Source organism: Muntiacus reevesi, chromosome 4 (genome assembly GCF_963930625.1).
Source record: "Muntiacus reevesi chromosome 4, mMunRee1.1, whole genome shotgun sequence".
Classification (NCBI taxonomy): Eukaryota; Metazoa; Chordata; class Mammalia; order Artiodactyla; family Cervidae; genus Muntiacus; species Muntiacus reevesi.
The window spans coordinates 31,632,474-31,650,431 of NC_089252.1; the positions used below are offsets into that span (position 1 = coordinate 31,632,474).

The 17,958-nt window shown below is 43.2% G+C and overlaps 1 protein-coding gene and 1 pseudogene across 4 annotated transcripts in view; one reads left to right on the plus strand and one right to left on the minus strand.

Annotated features, from left to right (window-relative positions):
* The window catches only part of TMEM241 (transmembrane protein 241), a 120,367-nt gene that overhangs the window by 24,006 nt on the left and 78,403 nt on the right, over positions 1–17,958 (plus strand). For all 4 annotated transcript variants that reach the window (XM_065932462.1, XM_065932461.1, XM_065932464.1 and 1 more), the window contains exon 4: positions 9,679–9,760. In XM_065932462.1, the coding sequence (XP_065788534.1) occupies positions 9,679–9,760 (82 nt within the window). The remainder of the gene's footprint in view (positions 1–9,678; positions 9,761–17,958) is intronic.
* LOC136166304 (dynein light chain 1, cytoplasmic-like) lies at positions 9,877–11,731 on the minus strand (annotated as a pseudogene).

The window sequence follows — 17,958 nt, forward strand, 5'->3', positions numbered from 1 at the left end:
AAGATAGCACTGGTTTTCAGTTACAAGCTTGTCATTCTCCAGTGGCTCCTTCTGTTGTCAAACCTTTGCAGAACATTGCAGTGATTTTTCTAGCAGATGTTGGAAGGCCTGAGTGTGAGCTCTCTGTATCTGCAAAATGTGATCCTGAAAGAACATTGTGACCTGTTTCAGCTGACAACTGTCATAGCACAGTGAGGCCATGTCCTTCTATTAGATTCTAGAACCACTGCTGAGGACAGACTCAGTTGTAAATTCACTGGAGACTTTATTTTATTTAAAAATTACTTATTTATTTAGGCTGTACCTTGGGGCATCCAGAATCTTAGTTCCCTGACCAGGGATTGAACCCATGCCCCCCTGTGATGGACGTGCACTTTCTTAACCACTGGACCATCAGGGAAGTCTCTCCCTGGAGACTTTAGATGTCATCTCCTGGCTCCTGTGTTACCAGGCTGTATGTTTAAATAAAAGTATTTTAAGAGGAACCTTTAGCCTGCTTATCATTTTTTGTCAACTATATATATGGGGAAAAAGTTTGACTCTCAAGGTTTTCAGTTGAGAAATTCTACATTAGAAAAACAACAACCTGTGTCATAATACCTTTGTGACCAGAGATTTCTAATAGATGAAGAAGCCCCCACCCCTTAATTTTCCACCGAGAGTCTTTGCTGGAGAACCTTAACAAATATCTTTGATAAAACCAGCAAATTAACTCAGCCCTGTCCCTAAAGAAATGAACAATGAGACAGCCAGCTAGGGTTGAGATTGTACTTCTTTTTAATTATTGATTATTTATTGGTTTTTAAGTGAGCTAGCCCATCTTTGTCAAAGCTACTGGTAGTCCAAATGTCCCAAATAGTGTTGTATTGACATTTCATTTTGAGTGACTCGTAGTTTTCTAAAACATGATCTTTGCTCACAGAGGAAAGTTAGCACTCAAATTCATGTGTTTTTGATATTCTTCCTTGTTGTTTTTGCTCCAGAGGAATACTTTACACATATGCATATGTTGGAATTATTTTGGGGGAATAATAAAGCCAGCTTTCAAAACTTCCTCAGGAAATATGCTAAGAACCATCAAAAGGATAAAATAGGGAATAAAATCTGATTGGTGTTGGTCTGGTGATTGGGGTAGTACCTGGGGGGAGTCCAGGAGGCCAGCGATAGTAAAAGGACAAGATTTTTTTAAGTGTCAGCTTTTTGGGGGCTGCTTTTGTTCTCCATCAATGCACGTGGGCTTTCTCTAGCTGTGGCACAGGGGCTTCTCATTGTGGTGGCTTCTCTTGTTGTGGAGCACGGGCTCTAGGGCCCTCAGGTTTCAGAGGTTGTGGCACATGGGCTTGGTTGCCCCGCAGCATGTCAAATCTTCCTGGACCAGGGATTGAACCAGTGTCTTCTGCATTGGCAGGTATCAACTTTTTTTGAAGTATCCTTCACAAATACAATTTAAAGTTATTCAGAGTACACAGTGAAGCTTCTCAGGTGGCTTAGTGGGTTAGGAATTCACCTGCCAGTACAAGAGACACAGGAGACATGGGTTCAGTCCCTAGGTGGGGGACATCCCCTAGAGTAGGAGATGGCAACCTGCTCCAGTATTGTTGCCTGGAGAATCCCATGGACAGAGGAACCTGGTGGGCTACAGTCCATGGGGTCGCAAAGAGTTGGACATGAATGAGCGACTGAGCATGCACATGCACAAAGTGTACAGTGTGATGATGTAATTTTATGTATATATATATACACACACATTGTGAGATTCCCACCTGCAGTTAATAAAGGCATCCATCACCTCAGTTATTTATTTATTTGGGGAGAACAGTTAAGTTTATTAGCAAATTTCAGTTATAGGGTACAATGTAAGCAATTGTAATCACCGTCTGATATATTAGATCCTCATAGAATGCATTGTTCATTGTTCGCCAATAATCACTATACATTATTCACCTTGTAGCTGAAATTTTGTGTCCTTTTATCAAAGGGAGCTGTTCCCCCCATTCCCTGGCCACTGACAACTACTTTTCTTCTCAGTTGCTATGAAGTTTGATTTTCTAAAAAAAGGTGACCCATATAAGTGATATCATGCAGTATTGGTCTTTCTCTGGATGGGATCTTCTGACCTTTGACACTGCAGGCCTTGCCCGCACCACTCAGTGCCAAGGAATCTGCTGAACTCATTTATGATAGGCTCACCATGTGGCACTGTCACTCCCAGTCCACGTGGCCCTTTCTGACCTCTTAAGTCCTGGTATGAAGTGTAAACATCCCTAGACTTATGTCTTGCACGTTAACTTGCATTTGCAGTCCCCTGGACCCTGTGCATGAGCAAGGTGCTTATTTTCTTTCTCCCATCTATTAGAGATGAGATATGTACCTCTTCTATCCTGCCTCACTTCATATTCGGGGGCTTGTGCTCAGTCATGTCCACCTGTTTGCAACCCCATGGACTGTAGCCCATCAGGCTCCTCTGTCCATGGAATTCTCCAGGCAATAATACTGGAGTGGGTTGCTGTCTCCTACTTCAGGGGATCTTCCTGATCCAGGGATCAAACCCACGTCTCCTGCATTGGTAGGCAGATTCTTTACCTCTGAGCCACCAGGGAAGCTCCCCGATCTCTTGTTCAAGGGCTGTTTTCAAGTTTGGAAACAGCTTTTGGGTCACTAGGTGTCAGTATAACACAGAGTTTTCAAGAATTCAGCTCAAGGATCCTGCCAGGCTCCCATGAACAGATAAACTGAGTGTTTTCAGAGAGCAGATGTTCCTTCAATAATGCACGCTCTATTTGAAAAACAAGTGATTTAATTTAATTAGCCTTCATCTCAATAACAACAGTTTTAAGATTCATGCCAACAGACTATTGTTAGCTTCTTGCAAAATGCTTTATTCATCAGGGTTCTTAGGGACAGTAGAGTGTGCAGAAGCAGAAAACAAAAAGTACACAATGCAAAGGAGATGCAACATTTGTGCTAATAAATCATGTAGGAAAAATTGTGTGTCACCACTCTTTTTAAAGCAGACCCCATAGCAAATAGTTCTTCAACAGAGTACAGTCTGCAGTCTCTCTCAAAAAGAGTTGCTATGAGATCCCTCCTACACACACACACACCCACACACACACACACAAACGCATGCACTTCTGGTTCAGCAGCTCCCCAGAGGCCCACGAACCACAGAGACTTCAGATTCTGTCAGGACCTTCTCAGGATTTGATCCTGTCTTGCCTCCTTTGATAGAACAATGCAAAAGTAAACCATCATGGGAGGCCCAGATGGTGCCACCTTATGAATTAAAGGTGGAGAGGAGGTGCTCCTTTGTTCCTAATAGACAGGCTGTTGAGTGTCTCGGAATCACACAGTGTTGGAGCTGCCAAGGATCCTCTCCATCATTTCAGGCTGCTGGCACAAAAGACCGTGGGCTTAAACAACAAACATTAGACATTTCTCTCTCACAGTTCTGGAGGTTGGGATGTCCAGGATCAAGGTGCCAGTGTGGCTGGGTTCTGGGGAAGGCATCTTCTGGGTTTATAAATGTCTGCTTTCTTGCTGGGCTTCCCTAGTGGCTCAGTGGTAAAGAATCTGCCTGCCAGTGCAGGAGACCTGGGTTCAATCCCTGGGTTGGGAAGATCCCCTGGAGGAGGAATGTCAACCCACTCCAGTATTCTTGCCTGGGAAATCCCATGGGCAGAGGAATCTGGCAGGCTCCAGTCCATGGGGTCACAAAGAGTTGGACACAACTTGGCAACTGAGCACACATGCATGCAGTAACTCTTTCTTGCTGTGTCTTTACATGGTGGTGGTGTGTGTAGGAAACAGAAAGAGAGAGAGAGAGATCGATGAAGCAGAGAGAATAGAAGAAGCATGTTCTTGTGTCTCTTCTTACAGGGGCACTAATTCCATCATGAGGGCCACACCCTGATGATCATTACCTCCCAAGGGCCCTGCCTCCTCCCATCACACTAAGGGTTAGAATTTCAACATATGAATTTTGGGAGGGCATTAACATGCAGTTCATAGCAGAGAGTGAATCAGTATAGGTCCTTGGAAGGCAATTATATAACCAGTTGGAAACTTTAATAGGTGTATCTTTGAACAGCAATTCCCTTCAGGAAATGTATTCTGAATATTGTGAAAACATCATGAATATGAGAGGAGGATGTAGTCAAGGACAATCATCACTGCATTAGAATAGTAAAAGCTAGTGCTCAGTCCCTCAGTTGTGTCTGACTCTTTGCAACACTATGGATTGTAGCTCACCAGAATAGGATATAATTATTAATAAGTTGGGGATGACCTTTTTGACATGGGAAGATGTTAAGCAGGTTATAAAGCAACCTATATAGTTGGATCCAATTTTTGTTGAAGTGTTTCTGTATGTGCATATGGGTATTGTTTGGAAAGAGATGAAACAAGGTATTAACAGTGATTATCTTTGGGTAGTAGGACTTTAATTATAATGTTTTTCTTGATAATCTGTGTTTTCAAAATTTTTCTAACATGCTGCTGCTGCTGCTGCTGCTGCTAAGTTGCTTCAGTCGTGTCCAACTCTGTGCAACCCCATAGATGGCAGCCCACCAGGCTCCGCCGTCCCTGGGATTCTTCAGGCAAGAACACTGGAGTGGGTTGCCATTTCCTTCTCCAAGGCATGAAAGTGAAAAGTGAAAGTGAAGACGCTCAGTTGTGTCTGACTCTTTGTGGAAGGCACCATTTTTTAATAAGAAAAAGAGATTCAGTTATCATAGAAAACAAAATAACTTTGCCTCTATTCCAAGTTTCTAAATTCTTGTCTATTGAAGAAAAATGTTTGTTTTTTAATGCAGTTAGTTTTTTGTTGTCTCGGTTGTAGGTTACAACGTGATTGTTGTAAATGTTTATTGAATTTGAAATAGTTACAACTCCTCCACTGGGGCCATTTTAAAGAGGCAGATGACAGGATATAGGAATTTTTTGCTTTCATCCCTGTCCTTGGAAACTGAGTAGCTGTAAGCACCCACAGTTCTGTTGAGAACAGTCTCTGAAGGGCTTGAGAAAAGCAGAGGAAGAAATGTGAATTAAGGTCATGACTGCAGTTTCTCGATGTATCTTGTTGCTTTGTACTGAATTAGCAAGAGCAGGGAAAACTTTTTTTTTTAAGTTACAAAAATAATTCATGGCAATTCATTCAGCACATATGTGAGCATCTATTGTATAAGCCAGATATTGTTTTAGGTGTATGGGATAAACAAGGAACAGAACAAACCAAAACCCTTGCTATATTCTAATGGAGGTAGACAGACAAGAAACAAACGAAATGTAAATGGATGATGTGATAGGTGTAGAGAAAAGTGGAGCTGGATAAGTGGATGGTGTGTATGTGTGTGTGCCCAAGTGTGAGCCAGTGGATGGGGTGATGGTTGTTATTTTGTATGGCATGAGTAAGAAGGATTCAGGGATAATATGACTTTTGAGTAGAGATCTGAGTACATGAAAGAGTGAACCATGCAGGTGTCTGGAGGGTGAGGGCTACAGGCTGAAGAATATTTGATGATCGACAGTGAGGTCAATGCAGTTTTATTCCACTTATCAGTGGAAACATCATCATAGATATCTTTAAGTACTTCCTCAACAGCAATAATAATAAAGTACATAGCCTCCAGAAAAATACCTATTTAGATTCCCTGATGGCTTCTACGGTAAGGAATCTGCCTGCAATGTAGGAGACCTGGGTTAATCCCTGGCTTGGGAAGATCCCCTGCAGAAGGAAATGGCAACCCGCTATAGTGTTACTGCCTGGAGAATCCATCCCATGGACAGAGGAGGCTGGCAGGTTACAGTCCACGGGGTCGCAAAGAGTTGGACATACTGAGCGACTAACACATACACACATATCCCACAGCAGTATATGAAGGCGTTAATTTTATGACCCCCTTTATTACATATCATTTTTTAAAAACTGCTAGTTTCTTGGGCAAAACTTGGTATATTATTGTTTTTTTAAAAGATTGGCTTAGTTTTTTAAATCATTTATTTATTTATTTTTAGCTCTGCTGGGTCTTTGTGGCTATGCTTGGGCTTTCTCTTGTTGCAAAGGGCAGACGCTACTCTACTTGCAGTGCATAGGCTGCTCATCATAGTGCTTCTCTTGTTGCAGAGCACAGGCTCTAACTAGGCGGGCTTCACTAATTGCAGCACATCGACTCAGTAGTTGCGGCACATGGGCTTAGTTGCTCCTTAAGAACCAGGGATCGAACCCATGTCCCCTGCATTAACAAGCAGATTCCTGTCCACTGTATCACCAGGAAAGTCCAGTATATCATTGTTTAATTTTAAAATTCTTGTAGTATAATGGACTTTGAATAATTTTTCATATGTTTATTGGCCATTTGTATTTCTTGTGTGTATATGGGTATGAGAGAGAGACACAAAACCTATTTTTGTCATTTGACTTTCTTTTTTCTTTTGGGGAATTGGTTTTTCTGTCATTGATTTATAAACACTCATCCTACATCAAGCATATTAAACTCCAACCACTTTTATGTGTTGCCTATATTTTTCCTGGTTTGTTAATCATCTTGTTAATTCATTTTCTTCATGATATTTTTGGCCATTTTATATAGGCAGATCTCTCAATCTTTCCTAGTGGTGCCTATCCTTGGAGTTATGTATGGAAAGCCCAGAAACAGAACATTTATTGAATATTGTTTTTAACGTGCCATGCACAGTCCCAAATGCTGCTTATTCATTCTCTTAGCTAATCATCTCAGTAGCCTTCTGAGCGTTATTATCCCTATTTTATAAATGAAAAATGTGAGCTTTCACTGCAGACTAGCTTTAGAGCTGGGGTAAAAACCAACTAGCTTTAGAGTTGGGATATAGACCTGCTAAGTCGGAAGGTTTGCCTGACCGTATTCTTTCTACTACATACAACCCCCTGCTCTGTATTTGTGCATCCTTCCTGCCCCCACCCCTAGATGACCTCGATGACCCCTAGATAACCCCCACCTAGAAGACAGGGCACAGCCCACCCAGAGATGTGAGTGAAATCTGTCCATCTCTTAGAGCTCTTGGTTAAAGTTAGCTGACTGCTGGAACAGTCCTTGGAAGTGAAGAGAGCTAATCATAATTTCCGAGACTTGGGCAACCATGTGACTGTTATAAGATTATAGTCTCCAGTGCCCAGAACTAGATACGATTTTCATCACTTACTGCTATATCTTCTGAGAAAAGAATCCTCAGTTTTAGCTGGGCTAACTAGGATGTCAAAATTATAGTTTCCTTTCTTCCTGAAGAAAGGATTTTAAAGAACTGCTTCAAGAGATGACAGAAACGCTAAGAAGCACCACCCTCGCAGCTCGTGTCTTCACCTGTCTCCACACTGCCTGGAAGATCATGGAAAGTTCAGTTGTCCTGAATTTCATCTGCCCCAGTAGCTGTTGAAAGGTCTGACCCCTCCATACTGTGAGACCCCACTCACAGTTGTGAAAAGTCTGGAAGCCAGAGATCCAAACTGGAATTCCTGAAGCAGCCTGTGTATATTTTTTTTCTGGTTGAAGTTCTTTCTTTCTTTTTTTTTTTTAAAAAGTCTTTATTGAATTTCTTACAATATTGTTTCTGTGGTACATTTTTTGTGGATTTTTGTCCACAAGGCATGTAGGATCTTAGCTCCCTAACCAGGGGCCTAACTGGCACCACCTGCATTGGATGGCGAAGTCTTAACCACCTGACTACCAGGGAAGTCCCCTTTCTTTTTTTTTTTTAATAACAAAAAGAAACATGTTTTATTGAGAGAAAAAAATTCTACTCTAGTAGTAAGATATGGAGGAAGATTTAGTCAGACCTTATGCCATGCTCCATATTTATAGTACTTACTGAGATAGATTTTTTTTTGGCTTAAAAATAACACAAATTTATTATCTTACACTTCTGGAGTCCAGAAGTCTAAGATGGCTTCACTTGGGATGACAAGTCTTTGGCGGTAAAGGCTTTGCTACAATTAAGAGATTTTACCTCATTTTTTTGTGTTTCAAAACTTTACAGTACAGCCTTAACTTTTCGGAGGTCCCAGTTGCTTTTCAGAATCTGCTGACAATTTTCATCCAGAAAAAAAAAAATGTTTATTTGTACATATCTTCTAATTTTGCCTAAACTTTCTCTTTTTAAAAAAAAATACACATTTTAAAAATGTTGGTGGTATTTTCAAGCTGAACAGTCAATACTGTTTTGTTTTTGTTTATTTATTTTGGCCACACCGCCCAGCATATAGGATCATAATTCCTCAACCAGGGCTTGAACCCACATACCCTGCACTGGAAGGCAGACTCCCAACTGATGGACCTCCAGGGAAGTCCTTGTTGTGCAGATTTTTAAAATGATAACAGCATAGAAAATATTTAGCACCGGGCCTAGTTTGTAGGAAAGGCTCAAACAATGTCAGTGGTGATGCTGGTAATATTAACTCTGCTGTGAGCACCTTGGCAGTTGCTATGAGTTTTGGCTGAATGAATGTGTACAGGAGGTAGGGTTTGAAGGCCTTATTTGAGGCTAAAAGCATTTCCATGCTTCATTTTCTGGCAGGTTGTGCAAAAAGCAGGTCTGATGATAGATAAAGTCCCTGCTCATGTTAATCCAGTTAACAAAGAACATTTCTTGAACAGGCACCATCTGAGGAGAGCAGTTCATTGAGTTACTTGGGATTATTATGTTATATCCTGCAGGAATGCTTTCATTAATTCATATTTATTATTAGAGTGACTCTGGGAACTTGCATTAGCCAACTGAATGCATTTGTAACTAATGGGGAAAGCACACATCAGTGATGTGTGCTCTGTGTAAAGCCTGGGATTTTGCTTTTCTTGAGGAGAGCAAGACCCTCAGCTGAGTTGAAAAAGCGGTGTGACCACAATGTAATTGAAGAAATGTGCCCTTGAGAAGTCCTTAGAGATTTATTGAACTGGCATCCCAGATTAGCTGTTGAGGCTCAGCACATGGCCACCCAGCTCAAGTTCAAGCTCTGGTTTCAATTCCATCCTTTTACACTGTGGCTCCTTTGGTGGTTCGATGGAGCTGTTTGGTACCTTGCTAGGTGTGTGCGTGCTTAGTGGCTCAGTCGTGTCTGACACTTGAGACCCCATAGACTGTAGCCTGCCAGGCTTCTCTGTCCATGGGATTTTTCAGCAAGAATACTAGACTGGATTGTCCTTTTCCTCCTCCAGGGGATCTTCCCAACCCAGGGATTGAACCTGCATCTCTTATGTCTCCTGCACTGAAGGCAAATTCTTTACCTACTGAGCCATTGGGGAAGCCCTTTGCTGGGTAAATAGCTTTTAAAAAAATTTTAAAGGAATTTGGCGTGGCTTCAAAGCATCTGGCTACTTAAATTTCAAAGAATAATGTTCACTGCTCCTTAACAAAAAAAAATCAGGTCTGTTCTGTCTCCCAACCTGCAGGAAGTCTTTTTCTGTCTCTAGCTTGTCTGTGTCTGATTGTGGGGCCAGTAACACCACATCATTGTCTGAGTGATGGGCTGTAGGCAGAATGTTTTGGTCAGCCTTCATCCCGTTTGATGATACAGACTGTGTCAGGCTTCACCAGTCACCTGGGGATGCTTAGACAACCACAGGTGCTCTATTTGGTGTATAGGAGGGTCATATCTTCCAGGGAGGTCTTTTGGACAGAAATATTATGGCCTCTTTCCCTCTTTTTCAGATCTGATGTTTTGACGTGGCTTCCTGCTTCAGTGCTATTTGTGGGTATCATCTATGCTGGTTCCAGAGCGCTGTCCAGACTGGTAAGTGTGAGAGCCTTTGAGGGGGGACAGTCCTTTTCTCATCTTCCTCTCTGCCTTTTAACTGGTTGCACCTCGGATCAATAGTGGACAGAGCATCAGCCTTAATGATGGTGCAGCTAGATTGGAGAACTAGTCTTCGGGCTGAGGCCAATGTGGAGCCTGTCACCCCCTCCTCCTGAATTGAAGGGAACCAGGTAACAGGGAAGGGACTTCCCTATAGCTCAGATGGTAAAGAGTCTGCCTGTAGTGCAGGAGACCTGGGTTCGATCCCTGAGTCAGGAAGATCCCCTGGAGGAGGAAATGGCTACCTGCTCCAGTATTCCTGCCTGAGAAATCCCATGGGCAGAGGAGCCTGGTGGGCTACAGTCCATGGGATCGCAAAGAGTCAGACACAACTGAGTGACTAACACACACGTAACAGGGAAGGACAGACTTGTGTTACGAAATAGAGAGACACAGGTGGAGACTCAGAAAGACCCAGTAGGGATATTTGTGGAGCCTGCTCTGTGTGGATGCAGCCCGTCCTTGGGAGCAGGGAGGGCGGGCTCAGTCTGCTCCTTACTTCCGGGGACCGTGACCCCACCCATCAGTAATGCTGCCTGAGAGCACTGGGCTTACTTGTGGGTGCACATGCCTGGTTTGAAATTGGTGCCCATGACACGTGCACCCTAGTGAAACAAGTGTTCATTCTGTCCTCCCACCCAGCCCCCAGAATTGAGCTCCTCAAAGGAGGCTACTGTGAGGAACAGATTCCCTCCAGTTACATTATATAGTATGTGGAACTCCAGAAATTTATTTTGCCACCAAAAGAGAGCCCTCAAATATCACTATTGACCAGAGTCAGAATGTGGCTTAAAAATCAGGAACGGTGTTAAGACCTCTTCCCTTTTAAAATCCCCTAATTACTACTTTTATCTATCAGAAAATGACTGTATTCAGATGTTGGAAAAATGCAAACTTTTCACACAATTTAGTTTTCTGTTTTAAATGCATACTTCTCCAACCAATTTATTTCAGTAGAGGAATAGATTTTGAGGAGAAAAAACATGGGGCAGAGAGGTATGGAATAGAAAATAAGTACATATGTAAGCTATTTTGCTAGTTGCAGTATAACCACAACAAACTAGTACAGAGAATGTTCTGGGCAAAACAACACAATAAAGGTTCAGAGATCGAGGTGTTCCCTTAAGCAAGACTGAAGATTTCAGTCTCTGGTATTTGGAATTTAGGCTGCAGTCCTTGTTTTTGGATGGATCACTTGGTATGTGGCCCAGTCCATGCTTTAAACCAGATTTGAACCAGAAAATGGCCCCTTGGCCCAGGTAAAAGTCGATGAAGTGTTTGGTTTCATGAGTCACGTAACCGGCAAAGTTCCTCCCCATGATGCTCTGCTGGGTGGGGTGTACTTCTTGTCAGACACCTTCTTGATGTGGGCAGCAATGTCCTTCTCTGATTATATTTCTCCAATGCCTGAGTAGCACACTCCACCAAGTCCTGTTGCATCTCCTCTGGCATATCAGCATTTAAAAAATTATTATTTAAAAAAATATTTATTTATTTGGCTGTGCAGGGTCTTAGTTTCAGCATGTGGGATCTTTAGTTGCGTTATTCGAACTCTTAGGGCTTCCCTGGTGGTTCATTCAGTAAAGAATCTGCCTGCAATGCAGGAGACTCGAGTTCAGTCCCTGGGTCAGGAAGATCCCCTGGAGAAGAAAATGGCAACCCACTCCAGTATTCTTGCCGGGAGAATCCCATGGACAGAGGAGCCTGTTGGGCTACACCCCATGGGGTTGCAAGAGCCAGATACCACTTAGCAACTAAATCACCATCATGTGAACTCTTAGGTTTGGCATGTGCAATCTAGCTCCCTGATCCCGGGCCCCCTGCATTGGGAACGTGGTGTCTTAGCCACTGGACCACCAGGGAAGTCTGCATATTGGCATTTTTGACCATGGCCTTTTGGTCACACATGGTTACCAAGGAGCGGTGTGTGCTTAGTCGCTCAGTTGTGTCCAACTCTTTTCAACCCTATGGACTGTAGCCCAAAGGCTCCTCTGTCCATGGGGATTCTCCAGGCAAGAATACTGGAGTGGGTTGCTATGCCCTCCTCCAAGGGATCTTCCCAACCCAGGGATCGAACCTTGGACTTCCCTGGTAGTTCAGCTGGTAAAGGATCTGTCTGCAATGCAGGAGACCTGGGTTTGATCCCTGGGTTGGGAAGATCCCCTGGAGAAGGGAACAGCTACCTACTTCAGAATTCTGGCCTGGAGAATTCCATGGACTGTATAGTCCTTGGAGTCGCAAAGAGTTGGATATGACTAAGCGACTTTCACTTTCTTTACCATCTAAACCACCAGCTACTAGGGAAGCCCAAGAACATTGGAGTGGGTAACCTATCCTGTCTCCAGGGCATCTTCCCAACTCAGGAATTGAACCAGAATCTCCTGCATTGCAGGCAGATTCTTTACCAGCTAAGCTTCCAGGGAAGCCTGCCAAGGATCAGAGGGTTGGCCAACTGCGATGGTCCCCTGGGGGAGAGGCTGAAGAGGTTCAGACTTGTTGGGAGCGGTCATTGCTACCTAAGCCATGATGCTTCTCCAAATAATTTAGTTGGTTTTATTTTTTTGGCCATGATGCATGGCATGTGGGATCTTAGTCCTCCTCTAGGAGTTGAATCTGCACCCCCCTGTATTGGAAGCATGGAGTCTTAACCACTAGACTGCCAGGGAAGTTCCAAAACAATATTGTTTTCTAATGTAAAGTTCATTGTTGTGCTGGCTCCTTAGAAGTCAGATATGAAAACGTGTTATGGTAGCTGTTCTGAAAAACAAACAAAATCTGCCTCTCTGGATAATGATAGCGTTGTTAAGGACAACTCCGAGGTTGCAAAATAGCGGTTGAGAATTAGTACTGGTAATTTCTAAATGAAATCATCATTTTCCTTTCGTGATTCATAAGCTTGAGTAAGTGGGATGTTGTGTGTGATGGGGGAGAGAACAGCCTGACTGACCTAAGAGGTGAGCCGCCACACCGCGTTGGTGGGTGCTGATCCTGGAATAGGGGCCAGGCTGGCTCACCGCTGCCCATCTTGATGCGGTTGGGCTCCTTGGGTCTGCGGCCTCACTTTATGCCCTCTGGCCTGTAGGGGGAGCTGCTTCTCCAACCATAGAGTATAGGATTTGTTTGGGGGAAAAAAAATCTATAGTTGTACAAAAGCTTGTAAAATTTTTTGTTTGCTCTGGATAGTTATGGATCCCACAATTTTTTAGTTTGAATAAGCAAGGTGTCATGTTAATACTGATGATGATTGTTTGCTTATATGGTGCTTTTTCATATGTTTCTGGAGTGATTTCCTTTGTATCTCTCCGTGGGGTTCTTCCAGTCACCTGACAGAGGAAGGAACTTAGGTGTGGCAAGTTACCAAGACTTTCTCCACCTAATGGAAAGCTCTTCTGACTCCCCACCTTTCACCTTTTCTGATTTGTCTTTTTAGGGTCAGTGTATGTGGATTTTCAGATGAGCCCTGGGTATAATAGTCTTGCATAGACTTGAGACTCTTATGGTTGCAAGTGCTAGAAAGCTCACCAACTGGTCTGCGCAAAGGGGAAATCTCCTGGTTTACATTAATGAAAAGTCATCGGTTAGAAACTGCTTTAGGCATGGCTTGATTGAGAGATTTGAACTGTGATGTTTTGGAGAAGACTCTTGAGAGTCTCTTGGACTGTAAGGAGATCCAACCAGTCCATCCTAAAGGAGATCAGTCCTGGGTGTTCATTGGAAGGACTGATGTTGAAGCTGAAACTCCAATACTTTGGCCACCTCATGCGAAGAACTGACTCATTGGAAAAGACCCTGATGCTGGGAAAGATTGAGGGCAGGAGGAGAAGAGGACGACAGAGGATGAGATGGTTGGATGGCATCACTGACTAGTGGACATGAGTTTGGGTGGGCTCCGGGAGTTGGTGATGGACAGGGAGGCCTGGTGTGCTGCGGTTCATGGGGTCACAAAGACACGACTGAGCGACTGAACTGAACTGAACTGTTAGAGAGATTCCAGTGACCTACTCAGAATCCAGATGCTATCTGTTTGTCAGTTCTGCTCTGTCATTGCTTCATCTCACAGTTCAGCTTTCCCCTCATGAGTCTTGTTGATTCCAGGCTCACATCCTCACAACTTCAAGTCTGATGGAAAAAGACTGTCTTCCTTGCAGCTTCTGCAAAATTTCCAGGATTCACTCTGATTGCATCAGTTAGGGCCACTGCCCATCCCAGGTCTAAAAACTAAAAACTAACCAGGATGGAGTTATGCTGATTGGCTGGCCCTGGATCATGTCCTCCCTGAACCATTCACCGCGACTGGAAAGACTGAGAACACTATTTGGCCAGCCCTGGTCACACAGGATCCCCACCCACACCCATAGACTGATAAAGAATGAGGCACATCCTCGATATTGGGGTGTTTCATCAAAGAAAGGGATCGGGAGATGAGGTAGCCAATAAACCCTCAAAAGTCCTTTGTAAATGTCAGTCCTGTATGTCTCAGGCACATGGAGAGCTCTCTAACCTGGAACAGTGCCTGTTCAAGTGTAGTCCACAGGTGGTGACAGCCTATGAACTCTTGTTCAGTTCAGTTCAGTTGCTCAGTTGTGTCCAACTCTTTGCAACCCCATGCACTGTAGCACGCCAGGCCTCCCGGTCCATCACCAACTCCCAGAGTCTACCCAAACTCATGTCCATTGTGTCAGTGATGCCATCCAACCATCTCATCCTCTGTCTTCCCCTTCTCCTCCTGCCTTCAATCTTTCTCAGCATCAGAGTCTTTTCCAATGAGTCAGTTCTTCATATCAGGTGGCCAAAGTATTGGAGTTTCAGCTTCAACATCAGTCCTTCCAGTGAACACTCAGGATTGATTTCCTTTAGGATTGACTGGTTTGATCTCCTTGCAGTTCGAGGGACTCTCAAGAGTCTTCTCCAACACCATAGTTCAAAAGCATCAATTCTTCGGTACTCAACTTTCTTTATAGTCCAACTCTCACATCCATACATGACTACTGGAAAAACCATAGCCTTGACTAGATGAACCTTTGTTGGCAAAGTAATGTCTCTGCTTTTTAATATGCTGTCTAGGTTGGTCATACCTTTTCTTCCAAGGAGTAAGCATCTTTTAATTTCATGGCTGCAGTCACCATCTGCAGTGATTTTGGAGCCCCCCAAAAATAAAGTCTGCCACTGTTTCCACTGTTTCCACATCTATTTGCCATGAAGTGATGGGACTGGACGCCATGATCTTAGTTTTCTGAATGTTGATCTTTAAGTCAACTTTTTCACTCTCCTGTTTCACTTTCATCAAGAGCTCTTGTTACCTGGCCCTAAGCAGACTGTGTCAGAGTGAACATCAAGCTTGGCACTAAACACATTGTTTAGTTGAGCTGGCTTTTTTTTTTTTTTCCACAGCCATACTTTTTGAAGAAGGAAGCAGTGCACGGACTTACATTCTGTGTGTGAGCTCCTTATTGTCTTTTTTTAAAATTTAATTTATTTATTTGACTGCTCTGGGTCTTAGTTTGAAAGTGAGAGATCTTCGATCTTAAATGCCGCAGGCTGGATCTAATTCCCTGATCTGGGCCCCCTGCATTGGGAGAGCGGAGTCTTTAGTCACTGGACCACCAGGAAAGTCCCTGGAGCTCCTTTTCTTCTGAGGGGACTGCATTTTAATGGCCCTGACCTAGAACACAGATTTTTTTCATGGGCAGAAAGAAGTTGCTGCATTTCAAACACCAAGCAAAGCGAAACAACCCCAAACCAAATACACCTGACTAGAGGAGGAGGAAGACAGAAAGGAGACACTTATTTTTTTCTTTTTTAGTGAAATAACTCAACCCAGCATCTTTTCTTTGTTTTCTGAGTTTTTTTGTTTTTACATAGTTGCTTAAAAATCTACAACAGAGTGGATGAAACATGAGGTACTTGTACAGCTTGTGTTAGATGGAAAACAGGCATCAACATGCTGGTGCCAAGCTGTCAGTTTCATGGATCCACGAGGAACTGGGGGAGAAAGCACTCAGTTAAAATCCGTGGGCGTGTTGTTATGCAAAACACTTACAGAGTTGCTTTGCTCCATAAAGGCCTCCTTTATCCAACAAGACTTTGAAGCCGTCTTCTGATGGGTACCTCCTGAGAGGAAGCTGACTTAACTCTGCAAAGGCAAGGTGGGGACATTCTTTATTGATTTTAACTCACAACCAAATGATAGAATTAAGGCAAGATTATTTTGGGGGCTCTCTATTCAGCAAATATTTTATTGGGGAATCTACTACTGGGGGCTTAACAAGGAATAAGACCCAATCAAAAAGTGGGCCAAAGAACTAAACAGACATTTCTCCAAAGAAGACATACAGAGGGCTAGCAAACACATGAAAAGATGCTCAACATCACTCATTATCAGAGGAATGCAAATCAAAACCACAATGAGGTACCACTTCATGTCAGTCAGAATGGCTGCTATCCAAAAGTCTACAAGCAATAAATGCTAGAGAGGGTGTGGAGAAAAGGGAACCCTCTTACACTGTTGGTGGGAATGCAAACTAGTACAGCCACTATGGAGAACAGTGTGGAGATTTCTTAAAAAACTGGAAACAGAACTGCCATATGACCCAGCAATCCCACTTCTGGGCATACACACTGAGGAAACCAGATCTGAAAGAGACACGTGCACCCCAATGTTCATCGCAGCACTGTTTATAATAGCCAGGACATGGAAGCAACCGAGATGCCCATCAGCAGGTGAATGGATAAGGAAGCTGTGGTACATATACACCATGGAATATTACTCAGCCATTAAAAAGAATACATTTGAATCAGTTCTAATGAGGTGGATGAAACTGGAGCCTATTATACAGAGTGAAGTAAGCCAGAAAGAAAAACACCAATACAGTATACTAACCCATATATATGGAATTTAGAAAGGTGGTAACGATAACCCTGTGTGCGAGACAGCAAAAGAGACACAGAAGTATTGAACAGTCTTTTGGACTCTGTGGGAGAGGGTGAGGGTGGGATGATATGGGAGAATGGCATTGAAGCATGTAAATTATCATATGTGAAATGAATCGCCAGTCCAGGTTTGATGCATGAGACAGGGTGCTCAGGGCTGGTGCACTGGGATGACCCAGAGGGATGGGATGGGGAGGGAGGTGGGAGAGGAGTTCAGGATGGGGAACACATGTACACCCATGGAGGATTCAAGTCAATGTATGGCAAAACCAATACAATATTATAAAGTAAAATAAATAAACAAATAATAAACAAATAAAATCTTAAAATGGAAAAAATAAAAGAAATCTAGGTCAAGGGAAATAGAAGAAGGCCACAGAGAGACTTAGCACATAGAAATTTATGCTATAGCATCTTATGAAACAAATATAATTGGGCGTTGGTTTCAGCTCTTTATCTTTTTGCAGTGAAGTAAAGAAGTTACAAGACTCTGCATGCTTGTAAGATAAATGCAAGCTTTTGCTGAAGAAATGCAGTGTCCTTCTTTGCTCTCAATTCCTTCTGTATGCTCTGTGCTCAGTCGTGTCCAACTCTTTGCGACCCAGTGGACTGTATAACCCACCAGGCTCCTCTGTCCCTGGCATTTCCCAGGCAAGAATACTGAAGTGGCTTGTCATTTCCTCCCCAGGGACTCTTCCCAACCCAGGGATCAAACCCGAATCTCCTGTGTCTCCTACATCATAGGCAGATTCTTTACCCATTGGACTGTCAGTTACTTAGTCCTCATTATGGGTAGGATTGGCCACATAGGGTCTTTGGTCTCGTTCTTATAACAAACCCAATGTTAACCTAGTTTCTGGGATTCCTAGTCCGTCTGGTAGCATGATGACAGCACGGTTCAGTAGGAACAGTTCTCTGGGGTTAAAACTGCTGCTCTCCAATTATCTGACTCCTTTCCTTTAGGAACATTTATTTCTGCAGGCATGATTTTGATAAAAAACTAGGCAGCCAAATGTTCAAAGGTATATTCTTTGGCAAGAACCTGGCAATGAATTATTCTATAATATATTGTAGATTGAAGTCACACACATCCAAATTGAAGGTAGGATTGATGTTCTACAAAACTAAGAAGCCAACCCACAGCTTGGCTAAGCGAGCTGTCCCCACTCCTGCAGGGGGACCCGAGGCCGTGCCTGTGGACAGGG